The sequence below is a fragment of the Bactrocera tryoni genome, chromosome 1 (genome assembly GCF_016617805.1).
Source record: "Bactrocera tryoni isolate S06 chromosome 1, CSIRO_BtryS06_freeze2, whole genome shotgun sequence".
Lineage (NCBI taxonomy): Eukaryota > Metazoa > Arthropoda > Insecta > Diptera > Tephritidae > Bactrocera > Bactrocera tryoni.
Genome location: NC_052499.1, coordinates 69,981,789 through 69,995,705, shown reverse-complemented (window position 1 = coordinate 69,995,705; position 13,917 = coordinate 69,981,789). Strand labels below are relative to the sequence as shown.

At 35.8% G+C, this 13,917-nt stretch overlaps 1 protein-coding gene across 1 annotated transcript in view; it reads right to left on the bottom strand.

The window, feature by feature from the left end:
• Window positions 1-1,717, bottom strand: part of LOC120776499 — a 159,686-nt gene extending 157,969 nt beyond the window's left edge. Inside the window, exon 1 of the mRNA XM_040107186.1 lies at window positions 1,089-1,717. Within this exon, the coding sequence (XP_039963120.1) occupies window positions 1,089-1,326 (238 nt within the window). The 5' untranslated portion in view covers window positions 1,327-1,717. The remainder of the gene's footprint in view (window positions 1-1,088) is intronic.
• Between the last annotated feature and the right edge of the window lie 12,200 nt (window positions 1,718-13,917).

Sequence of the window (13,917 nt, the reverse complement as noted above, 5' to 3'; positions counted from 1 at the left end):
GGTGTTGGACACATACTATATGTGAATACGGGTAGGCGAAACATGAAGTCATGCGGATAATATTTTTTTGTGAGATGATATTTTAAATAAGAAAATCTTAGTTAATATTGTCATTAAAGAGATTCTTGGGAACGTAATAAAATGCTATAATTTTCAAATTACAATTTTTAGCTTTTTTTCCATATCTGCCCTTAGTGGAGTCGGTCGAAACTGCTGAAAATAAAGTAGAGCTACCATGAAGATATTTTTGATGACGTTTCATCTGAGTTACATTGAAAATTCGTTAGAGGAAATGCTTATTTTTCAATAGGCAGCACATCAGAAGAGCTTAAAAGCCCAGGCAAAAAGAGTTTGGTTTATACAGTTAATCGAATTAAAAAGATTTTATCGATGAAGCATTACTAAACAATTAATAATAACATAGTCTTAAAAGTACTACCGCGTTGTGGGTTGAAAAGCTCGAAAATGGTGTTTTAGAAAATGAAAGCTCTAATCAAAACTTTAAAAATGGCAAACCGAACATGTGACAAACATGAGGTACCTCCCTCCATACTTTCGTTTGCTGAAGTGTAATTAATATTTGTGGTTTTGCTTTCCTGTATAAACTGTTTAGCTACAGAACAATTATCAGGTAATAGAGACCAGAGAGTTTGGATATGGAAATTCTGATAGGTTTTATATTGAAGAACGTGTCTTGATAACATAACTGCATCTGCAAAAATCGTTTTGTTCTGAACTCTGCCATTTATGAAATCATTTTTATTTTTGGTTCGAAATATTAATATTTTTTCCATATGCTCTGCTTTCCACAAGATCTTGTGTAACAACAATGTATATATTTTAATCCTAAACTTTTTACATAAACTGCTCTGTAGCTACTTTAACCTGTTCCTGGTTGTTAAGCCCCACTTTACACCACTTTTAGTGTGAGTTAAGCATTATTTGCATACTTATGTATTTACTTAAGCATCTGCTTGTGTGCGGATTTAAATACGTTTTTCGCTTACCAACTTCCTATAAGCTCACGCACCAGTGTGCGTGTGTGTGTGAGTGAGTTTATGCATGTGTCAGAGTACTTAGTTACTTACCCGATCGTCCGACAGATATTGTCTGTACGGCAACGGTGGCCGATAGTGATTTGTCCGTTGGCAGGGCTGCCGGCGGCACTGGCAGCGGGCCAACTGTCGACGTGGTCGTTAGGTCGCAACATTCACGCTCGGGAAACTCGCTGCAGCGCACCAAATGCAGCACACCGAAAAGTGCCACCCAAGTGCTGAGGCAGCAGCAGGTGAGCATTTTCAAGTTTTTTATTTTGAAACGTGTCATCTCACCGCCACCGGGGCTTTACGTTGATTGCAGCGCTGTGGCACAGCTGTCGAAAATGTAACTGATGTTTTTGTTGTTGTTGTTGTTGGTGTATCTGCTGCTACGGCGGCAAGTTTCGGCGATATTTTCGTCAGTGAAATAAATATTTAGCACAGCGTTGTTGCTACTGTTGTTGCTATCTGGGTACTGCTGTAAATCGCTGTAATTATTTTTGTTGTTGTTGTTGCTTATACTAAATTTCGACTCGCGACACTATTTGCGTTTATCAAAGCGCCTCACTGCATGCAATTGGTTTTTGTTTTTATTATTGTTTCATTATTGCTTTGCAAGCGAAACGCTTTTACTAATGGATGCAGTTTGGTATTTCGTTTTTTAAGTTTCGGTTTTGTTTTCTAAGCACTTTGAGTTCGTAATGAAAGTAGTTTTATAGCTGTAAGTAAATTTCAATGAATAATATTCGCTTTTTTCGATTTGCTGTTGTCTGCTCAACCATTCAAAGGCGTTCCGTAGTAGAGAGCATGATTTTATTAATGACACCGCTGTGCATTAAAATAGGTTTGGATTATTTTTCTTGATTAAATGGAAACGAAAATGATGCTTTCGCCATATAAACGTAAAATGAATTGAATTGAATGTGGGTGAATTCAAAAAAGAGAAAAAAATGTGAAAAAGACAGAATTGATGTAGAGTTGAAGCTACATATACCTTTCACAAATACATAATTTGATTGTGATCAGTTCGTTTGTACTGAAACATTCATTCGGAAATTGTAATGTTGCTTGAACCATAATTTATGCCAAATTTCGTGAAGATTTCTAGTCCAATAAATAAAAGTTTCTTACAAGCAATTAGTTCTGATAGATCACATTAAATGAAAGTTACATTTCAGTAGCGATCCGATGTCGACGTGACTCAATATTCATTATTGGATAATATTCGACTGAATAGACTACGTCCAGCATGCAGTGAAGAAAATATAGTTTCCGTAGCTGAGAGTATATACGAAGACCGTGGAGAGTTGACTCGGCATCGTTCGCAGCAACTAGGACTGACGTATGAAACAACTTGGCCTATTTTACGTAGAGATCTTCAATTGAAAGCGTACAAAATGCATCTTGTGTAGGAACTAAGGCCATTGGTCTTTCCCAAGCGACATCGTTTCTCTCTTTGAGCTCTTGAAAAATTCCAAGATCCGAGATTTTAAAATTTTGTTCAGTGAGGAGGCCAATTTCTTGTTCAATGGGTATGCTAACAAACATAATTACCGCATTTGGAACGAAGTACAGCCGAAGAGATTCAAGTGCTGTCATTTCAAACAGCAAAACAATAGTTTAGTGTAGTTTGAGGGCCGGTGGAATCATCGGTCCAAATTTCTTCAAAAAGCATACCGGGGAGAACGGAACCGTCAATGGCGGACGTTATCGCGCCATGATAACCAATTATTTGATACCTGAAGTTGAAGCTCGTGATCTCGGTCAATTGTTGATTTGCCACGGGTGATAAATAAATAAATTTTGAAGAATGTTCCTCCGAATGACAATAAACAATCCCCATTGAGTTTGAAGTTTCTGTGTTTTTTCTTTAAGAAGTGGGGAACTTAGAGATGGATCACTGTCTAAATGTGTATATACACCCATAACACCTAAAGAAAGTTTTCTACCCACAATTTATTTGCTAAAAAAATACCTGAAAAAACTGAAGCTATAGTGGACCAATATCAACTATGGATATGGTTTTTGAAGATCGTTGATTGACTGAAAGAGATTTAGTAGAGGCTTTGCACATCTTATTATGCAGTGTGAGCTATATTTTAAGTAAAATTTTGGGTTTTAGAAAGCTGTGTGCACAATGAGTGCCGCATGCGCTAACAATGGAACAAAAACACATTCGAATGCGACTTTCTCAGCAACATTTGGAGCATTTTAAAAAGGATAACGCGAATTTCGTGAGTCGATTCATCACTATGGATGATCCTGAAACAAAACAAGAGGGTGAAGAGTGGTGTGACCCTGGTTGTTCGGCTTCGGAACAATTTCGTGTCCGAAAATCGACCAAGAAGGTTATGGCATAAGTTTTTTTGGAATGCGAGAGGATTACTTCCAAACTAGTAAAACAATTAATTTTGAATATTATTGCAACTTTTTGGACCAGTTAAAGGAACAAACTTCGTAAAAAAAGACCCTGTTTGGAGAAGAAAAAAATCTTTTTCACCAGGACGATGCACCGTTTCACAAAAGCATTTTTACAATGGCGAAAACCCATAAATTAAAGTTCGAATTGTTGAAGCATCCACCATATTCACCATATTTGGCCCCCAGCGACTTCCATTTGTTTTCAGAACTCAAAAAATTTATCCGCGTCAAGCGTTTTCATTAAATGAAGAGGTCATAATGGCTGTTGAAACGTATTTTGCAATCCTTCCGGATTCTCACTTCAGGGATGTGATTCACAGATTGGAGGATCGTTGTAGCAAGTGGTAATTGTAGTTTTCAAAAAATTACTACTCGCACAAATAATATTACTTCCTTCTTTAATATTCAGAAACTTCACTTTATCAACTCAACCCGATAATTTCTCCAACCACTTGGCACTCTATCAAGCCGTCGAACTCTTTTAGCCTTTTGACTGATTGCGATGAATTAGTCAGAATAACATTTGCTCAGATTGCAAATATTTACCTCATACATACAAATAATTTGCGCTAACCTGCAGAATGAAAAAAAGATAGCGAACCAACAAAGGAAATGCAAATATTTGCAGCGCTCACACAAACGCCCCGCGCAGGCGCTCATGCAAACACAACGGTTTAGTTTGCATATATAGATATGTGTTAGTGTTCAGCTTTTCCACGCAACTGCAGCAGTAGAGGTTGCCACAAAGGCGCGGAAACAGCGCGAGGCACTTGAGTTGATGGAGGCAGCCAGTGAGTGAGCGGCTGGAAGGTGTTTAGGAAAGTGCCTAAGTGAGAAAATTACCAAGTGACAGTGCGCAGAAACGGGTAGCTATGAGTAAATAGACAAACGGTAAACACTCAAGTAAGTCATCGGATGAAGTCAATCAATTCAATGGTTTAAAAGTATATAAAAGTAAGTTCGTAAATATAGAATAATGTGGGGATGTATACGTGTGTCGTAGACGGCCTGCTAGAATGGTCGGTTTTATGAAAACCTTCTACAGTTTATATATCATAACGAAGTTCTTAGCATTAATTTATGTAATGACAATGACTTTTTACATTCATATATAAATATTTGGGTATATGTATATAAATATATTTTATTTCGTGATGTGGTTGAATATTTAAGGGTTAAAAATTGTTTATCTCGATTTGCGGCAAAACTACGAGCCGGATAAAAAGAAGTTTTATGGCAAAGTTTTAGGTAATGAAAATATCTATGACATTTGTAATGACAACCTTTTCATACTCGTATAACCTCAATATTTATATGAAAAATCCAAATAACCCTGAATTTAAACTTTTAATTTTTCTTAGAATAAACAGGGTTCCTTTCACGAAATTTAGTGTAAATTTACTTGTTTGGGGCCACAACTTATTTTTTTAGCAATCTTTTTGAAAAATAAAAATTAATATTCGGAAAATCAAATACTTGGTGCTCAAATTAACAGTTTTTTCCGAATATATGTTTATTAGTCTGGAATTTTCCTTAATAGTTTGACAAAATCCCTCGGTGTTTAATTTGCTTAGTTTTGCTATTTTCTTTACGAAAACTCCGCTTTATTGTGTTTAAAATCTTGTTTATATCTATCTTTTTAGTTGAACCTTTGTATGTTACAAAATTGAAATCAGTGAGAAATTTCAACAGGTGGCAACACTTCACAAAAGTGATTTCAATTCAAACAGTTTTACATAATACCTCTCCGGTGATAATTCGTAATATCTCTTACATTCTAATGAATTCAAAATTTGAACCAGGTGGCAACTTTTTTAAATAATATTCACAATTCAGAAGGCCTTAGATAACACACTATTTGGCTATATTAAATTTATTTGATTACTTTTTTGGAGTTCAAATTTCAAACAGGTGGCAACTCTCATCAAAAATATTTCTAATTTAAACAGTTTTTAACACACTATTTGGCTATATTAAGTTTATTTGATACATTTTTTGGAGATAAATATTTCTAACAGGTGGCAACTCTTTTCAAAAGTATTGGCAAACTAAACAGTGTTAGTTAACAATTGTGTGTTAAATTTATTTGATAAATTTTTTGGAGTTAAATTTTCAAACAGGTGGCAAGTTTTATCAAAAAATATCCAACTTAAACAGTTTTAAGTAGGTAACATTCCTTCTGTGATAATTCGTAATATCTTATACATTTTATTGATTAACAAAATGGAAGCAGGTGGCAACTCTTCTAAAAAGATTTCTCAATTTAAACAGTTCTAGATAAATTCCTATATATTATACTTCATATAATCTTATACATTTTGTTGCATTAAAAAATTTTAATTAAGTGGCAACTCCAAAAAAAATTCCAGCTGTAGAAGTTTCCCTTTTTAATTTGTCAATCTTGTAATTTAATTTTAATAATTATTTTCTTAATCTTATAATTTTTTTCATTATGAAATTTACGCAAAATACCATTGGCTCCATTTCATTGGACAACACTGTACAAACTCATGCATATTCTGTTAAATACATAAAAATCCTATGCTGGGTTTATTCACATACTAGCATTTGCAGAAATTTGCTGAGTTCAAGTGCGTATCGGTGTTGCATGCTGCCGCCGCCACTTTTGTCGCCCAACTGTAAAGGTAGCAGAAGTATTTGTTTGCGCAGCGTTGGAAGCGTCAAAGTAAAGGTGAGAAAGTGCAGCGACGTTGCAATAGACGAGGCAGGCGATATGCGCAAGAAGTGTGGCGGGCGCAATTCAGCATTCGCAATGCGCCGCCCACTGCTGTGGCGCATCGTCGAGGTGTTTGCGGCACAAAGAGGTTGCTACGCCACGCGCCAGCGAGCAGTTAGTCAAGCGCGTGAATACAAATATGCACACGCTGCACGAAAGTAGCGGCGCAACTCCACTCTAACTGTCGTGCCGGTATGCAAGTGTAGTGTCGTACACTCGACTACCTCAATCTGTCGTCTGCCTCACTGCCGCTCTGTCTGGCTGCGCGTCTGTGCTGCTGATTGCCGCCAACACGCCGCCGCCAAGCGCACATTTGTATGCGCTTAACGAGGCAGTGAGCAAAGCAATTATTTTCGCTTTTCGCTTTGAGCTTCTGTCTTTTTGTGTTTCTTGCCGGCTTCTTGTTTCTGTTTTTGTTTTTGTATTATTTGCGTTTCGTTGCGTTGTTATTTCGTCTTTACTTTACGCTTGCCTCTGCGCGGCTTCGCACTTTTGCAGCGTTGCTCGTGCGCGCGACAGCATGCGGCACGTTGCAAATGAAATAAAGTGTTGCCATGATGCGAGTCCGTTATACACGTGCAACAAAGCGCGAGTTACAAGCGTCTGCAAGCAAATATGTGTTCACAAGCATGTAAATATACACACATACATTTGTGTGTTTAATGTTTTTATGAGGGCATTATACACACATATGGCGCTGCTTTGTTGTAAGCGCAAGTGTGTAAATTTAGTTGCACGAAATTGCGCCATGCAACACATGTGTGTGCTTTCATGTAGCTTCATTTGTAAAGGTTTATTTTCTTAAGGTAAAAGTGACATGCGACAAAATTTTTTTTCGCTCGCTTTTCCATTCCCTTTTTTCATGTTTGTTTTTTATGCGTTGAAATTGCACGAAATGTGCGAAAATTATTATCCGCCTTTTTGCGCTGTACGCCACGTCGTATGTGCAACTTTTTTTGAGCTATTTCTTTTAGTTTTGAAATAATGGAATTTTGATTCAATGAAACCTCTGTAATGCGTTCACTATTGAGATGTGTCAAGCGGCTTACTGTCAATGAGCGCATTGCTACCTTCTCCTCGCACACACATGCGGCTTAAATGTGGATGGAGAGCGTCACCACCGTGTCATAACTTTAGAATGAAATTGCGAAATAATATACAATTTGGGAAAATTAATTTTTAACTGGAAACTAAAACTGTAATGTCAGTTATTTTAATGATTTTTTTTATGAGAAATTTACTGCCTTAGAAAGTTATAGAAAATTAAAATATTTTTTTATATAAAAAATTCTCACTTTTTATAATAAATTATTATAATTTTTAATAAAACATTTTTAAATGTATATTTTCAGAACAAAACGTTAAACAATTTTATTAAAAGTGTAAAAGCTAATAAAAGTTGTTAAAGCTTTTGCTTTTTGTCTAAAAGTTATGTTTCGGAATATTTTCTATATTTTCAAAATTGAATCATACCTGGAGATTAGTTTTTATAAGCTTTAGAATTTTACTAAAGCCTAATTTTGTAATAAAATCGCAAGATAAAAAATAAAAAACTTTCCAACATTTGCGACAAAGTTTTTGAAGCAATGCTTTCCATTGTATTACACATACTCATATAATAAATAGTTTTTGAATAAAATTTTTTAGTAAAAAGCTTTAATATTTTAATCGTTAAATTTATAATTAAATTTTTTGAACCCTTGAGCTTTCCAGTTAAAAGTTTTAAGTGGAAGTTTGTTTCGAAAGAGTACCTCGAGAGATAAACTCCTTTCCAAAAAAATTGAAAATAAGTTTCTCTTATATTTAAAAATATATTTTTAACTAATTATGTTTAAAATTGTGGATTCTTTATCGTTTTCGTATGCTAAAATAAGATCAAAAATACCAAAATAAAAAAAAAAACTGTTTCGAAGTTTTATTTATTATAAAAATCGTATTTCGATAAACTGTTAATAATAAGTTTTTGAAGTATTTTCTTTTAATATTTATTAATTCTAATATATTTCGAGGTAGTCTCTCTTTCCAATAAACCTGAAAACGCCATTTGAATAATGGTTTGCCGAAAATTTCCAGCGAATAATAGAAATGTCAAAGAAGATAAATTTCTGGCACCTATAAATCGAACATGTAACACACACACCCATACACCTTCATATACCTTCTTGCGCCTACTTTGCTTGCAACACACCTCTTCAAAGTAAAACATTGCTTTCTTCCACGAAACACCCATAATAATGTATGTTCAAGCGTCCATTGCCGACTTGCCACTCGCTATCGCCCATTCGCTTTTGCGTATTCTCTGCTTATGAATGTCCACCACAAAGCCACAAAATGTCTTTGCAGGAACGAATGTAAGAGGAATGCATGACACATATGTGCACACAATAGAAATTCAAAGAAATATATGAGCAGAGATATGACCAAACTGCAAATGTATTGACTGTTTGCAGGCAACAACGCACCTGTACATGTGTTTACATACCGCTGCATGTGTGTGTATGTGTAGAGACATGCCAGTAAGCTTGTTCTTCATCATGACCTGCCACTCGCAAATTGTTGCTTTAAATTATTTTCTTGTTATGCCAGTTTACACGGTCCATTAGCCCACCTGTGTGCTAGTTTGCCGATGTCTCTTGAGCGCACATACACTGTACTCATGAAGCTGTGCTCTTAGCCGCTTCTATTGATTCTTGATCCAATCAATGGTGACAACAACAATCGCCATAAAATATATAACATAAGCCGTTACAAATACCTTTAGCGTTAATCCGAGTGCGGAAGAAAATATGTTTCAGTTTATTTGTGAGTATCACCAGTAATCTGTACAGGCGGTTGCCATATTAGTAAAACAACAAAATACTCGCACTATAATTACGAGAACAAAAACAAAAATGACCAAATATAAAATTCTATTTATTATCGCTATCCAATGTGACAGTGTGACACATGTCTTGCCACAGTTTGAAGCATATGCTGAAAATTACTTTGTCATATGCTCAAAAATATCTGGTACGAAAGCTTTACGGATGAAAGGGGGTGGAAAAGGCGTGCACATAGATGACAAATAAATGCTCTTTTATTTAAATATTGACGCTTTCGCAAGATAAGAGAATTTTGAAAAAAATATTTTTGTCGGCTGTAGAGTAGATTTGGAGGAAGATAGCACCCAAAACTTCACAAAATATTATGGACAATACACAAAGCTCTGTGGGACCTATACTCTCTCTCTACTTGCAAGGATTAAAGGGTTAATGTCTGAACAACGTTTATAAATTGTTCAACTTTTTTACGAATGTACTAGTTTGTGCTTGGCTCTCTTCGCTCAACTTATGGTTAACATAATCGATCTAATGAACGACATAACACCATCACAAATCTTAAGACATAGCGTTCATTATTGGATAACATTCGACGGAATAGATAACGTCCAGCACACAAAAAGAAGGAAGGAAATATAGCAGCATTAGCTAAGAGTGTACACGAAGACCGTGGAGAGTCGATTCGACGCCGTTCGCAGGAACTCGGACTGACGTACGGAACGACTTGACGCATTAAGCGTCCAGATCTTAAATTGGAAACGCACAAAATACAGCTGCGCAAGAACTGAAGCCGCCCGAACGTCACAAGCGACAGATTCGACGTTTTCGAGCCAAATTTTGTTCAGTGATGAGAGATGAGAAGTTTAAAATATTTTGTTAGGTATATGAGGGAAAGGGGTAGTATCGGGATAATTTTAATCTATTTTGGCAATCAATACAAGTTATTAACAAAAAAAATTGCTCTCCGATACGATATAAAGTCAACTAGATGTTGATGATATTGACCAATACTTTCGATAAAAAATTTTCAATAAAAACCGGAGTCAACATATTCAAAATTTATTGACTTGAATAGTTTTGGTTCGATTTTGTCAATTTTTGGTGATAAGATGGCGCACTGCAAAACATATCCCGATATATGTATATTGGTGTTTGATTTGTATACTGGAAAGTGAAAGGATCCGAAGAAGTTAAAAATTGTGATATATGGTTTGCCGATTTTTCGGAAATGTAATATGCTGTTCCCGAGATATGTGTTTTCACCGAAGGATGATCATTGCCACCCCATTGGCCCAATTTCGTATAAAATTAGTTTTTATCATCTCGGATGCAAAAATAGGTGCCTCTGATGCTTTACGATTTATTGCCTTATCTGGGCGTGGCAATGATGAACTAGTTCGCGTATATACAGATAAGCGAACAGACGACATTGGCTAAATTGACTCAGGTTGTTACGCTAATAATTCATATAGCATTTTCCAGCATCTCCGACAATTTCGTTTTGATGTATTTACACCTGCAGGGAATCATCTCTGGAAAGAAATTTAGCGATAATAAAAAAGTAATAGCACAGAGCGCAGCTTATTTTGAAACGAATCAAAAATTATATGAAGATATTAAGAGAAATATTGGGTTTTTATTTCAAAACGAATAGAGATGATTGAAAATTCGAGAAACTTTTATAAATCACTTGCTTCATTATCAAATTTTTAAGTATTATTGATTCAAGTCTATACCTTTCACTTGAGTGGGTTACAAGATTTCTTCTTTTCTTTTTGCAATAGGTAAAGTAGTTTCATTAAAATTCAAAATACGATGATATTTTCAGATTATTTTAAAAATGATTAGTTTTCTACTAAGTATAATTTGCAATCAATAATTTGTAAATAAAATCTTGAAATATTTAAAACAAACACGAACTGACCTAGTTTGACTGTGACTTTGATTTCGTCTTCAACTTTGCAAAATCATGTAATAGTAATAACAATAAATTAAATCAGTCGCCAACCTACCGAACACAAGTTCAAAACTTAGAATCAACTTCGGAAGCAAGCGAGAATACGCTAGTGGCCTGCGGCCTGAATATCATCAAAAGACGCCAGTAGTCCAGCCAATAATCCGGACTTTATTGTTTACATTTAAAGCTCAAAAAGCGCTCGAGGACACTCAAACTAATCTGCTGCCTAAATCTCAATTTGAACTTACTTGTGATTTTTTCTTGCCGAAAATATAGTAAATACATGGCTTGCAGCAAAGTCGGCGAACTTTTTGATTTCTCACACAATTAACACAAAAACTTGGCAAATCCAATTTGAGTTACTGTACGAGCCGTGCCAGCAGCGAAAAGCCGGTGCACGCACTTCGGCTAAAATAATAGAGAAGCTGAACAATTTCGACAAGAAAGAGATACACGCACAAATTGGGATGCGAAGAGGAAGTTGCCACTTGCTTGTGTGTGGCCTGGCGGATTGAAAGTGTTTATTTTTCTTTTGAGCAGGAAAGTCAACAAGTAAATATTTGAAAGCAGGTGTGTGGGAGCAAATGAACTTGAGTTGGCTATGTTGGCTTGAATAAGTTTATAGAAGCAATGTCACTGAAGCTCAAATTGGTCGTAAATGTAAAGAAATGCGCGCAAGACATGGAAGAGCGAGAATGCTTTTAGGCTTTTCATGTACATTTCGAGAGATTTCAGTGAGAACCTCTATAGTTATGTCAAGATCTGGAGGTGCATATATACTCAAAGCAGTCTCCTAATATTGATATAGATGCTTAACATGAACCCATTTTTGTAAGGAGCTCTCTTGAAATATAGCATGTTTGCCCTCTACCTGTCCCTCAATATCCTTTGACAGGACCCGAAGTTCTCATTTGCGAAACCTACACTCGTACAGAGGTTTGTATAAAGCCCCAGCTGTTACTCGAAGTAGATTCGCCTCAGCTACTTTCCATGCTTCATATTTATCCCATTCTCGAATAAAAGTAGTGCTAACATAGGCCTCCCATACTATATTTATACAAACATAAAAGACAAATAGGGATCTCGCCTTAGCTCCTCACATTGCCACTTTAACTCCAACTAGCAATAAACTAACATATAATACAATTAATAACTATAAAAATGATGGTTTCCTCTTATTAAATTCCACAGCTTTCACTCTGCGCCCAATAAAATATGAATTTGCCACTTAAACCAACCAAATACTCCACACCACTCACTCCACATATACATATTTGGAACGTGGACGCCACTTACAGCCAATAAAATCAACTTGTCCGGCACTTTTAATAAACCTAATTCCTGCCCATACAAATGTCATCAATTCAATTTGGCATAACTTTTTACGAGCAATGACCATATAAAAGCCCAAAAGGGAAACTAATAAAACATGAAATGACCATTTGACTGCATGATATTGTCGTTCAATCGGCTGCATTATTGAAAAGTGTCGCAACAGCCACAGCAACATGACCACTATTCGTCTCTGGCGCCAAGTAGAAGCGAGTCTGCAGCAGACCAGCAGACTGGCTGCCCAACAGTAAATCATTGGGTTCTTCGAGCGTTTGATTACTTTTACGCTTTCCGACAATATTTCGAGTGCGTAAGTAAACATTCGCCGTCGTTAAGTACTTAAGTGCGAGACGGACGGAATGCAAGTAATAAAGGAAGGCATGCAGGAAGGAAGAGCGGAAGGAAGGATAGATGCTTGAAAGCGCAGCTAAAAATCGCTTGCCGTGGACAAAGTGAACAGATTGAATTTGTCATTTGCTCTGAGTGGTACTTCGTAGCAGCAATGTGTGGCAGACAAACCAACAACTGGTCGAATAAACGTATGTGTGTGTGTGAATCGATATGTATGGTAAAACTTTTTTATCCTGCAGTGTGTAATTTCGTAAAGTTAAGAGAGCGTTTTCATCAAGCCAAACTTAAATTTTCGACAAAAAATACATCGTAAAATGTAGCTCTTTATTTAGGGGACGTAAATGAACTCACTTTGCTCAATTATGGTAACTTCCATCAACAGATGAGTACCTGATTAGCAAAACTTTGCGCAATTGAAAAATGAGTCACCAAATCCTTGTCTTGTCGGTGCTCGCATCAATCAGTTTACATAGAGACATTACTCTTTGCCTTTTCCATTTTCCATATTTAAATTTAGCTATGTATTTGGCGCAACTAAAAACATTTTTGATTTGGCAGAAATAATGCGATTCGGCATTCCGCTATGCATTCGAAAGTCACGCCAAGCCACAAGGACAAGTAAGATGTGATTTGAACAGTCATCTTTTCGCAGTGTGAGGTAGCGTTGTAGTTTGGGGAGCATGCATGTCATATGTACCGCAATCCATAAACATACATATATCTACATATGTGTGACACATATGTATATGCACATGTCGAAAAGCAGACATTGAGTTCTATATCTAAAGCTTTCATGTGTCTTATATGTGTGCATACCCATGATTCCCCCTCGCTTTTGAATTGAACTGACATTTATTAATGATGCCAATGCATGCAGAAAATGAAAACTATATTTGGACATAAAGGTTAAATGGCCCAGACGTTTATTGCGTAATAATCATCAATAATGCTGCTGAAATCAAGTATTGATTTGGCAAAATAATTTATCAAAATCTAAAAATTATTTAGAGCGGGTAAACGAGTGAGTTAGCTGCTCTCTTGATACAATATTGGGAAAAATTAATTTTTTAAATTCATTCAATTATGTTTCATCTGCTTATATTATATTATATGTACACGCTTTCTAAGTATATTAAAAATGTTCAAAGATTTGTTTAAATATTGTTATATATTAATTGTTGTTCCGCCTTTGTTTGTCATTCTTAAGATCTACTATAATTAAAGTTTGGTCATTTCACTTGATTTGATATGCAGTTGGTGACA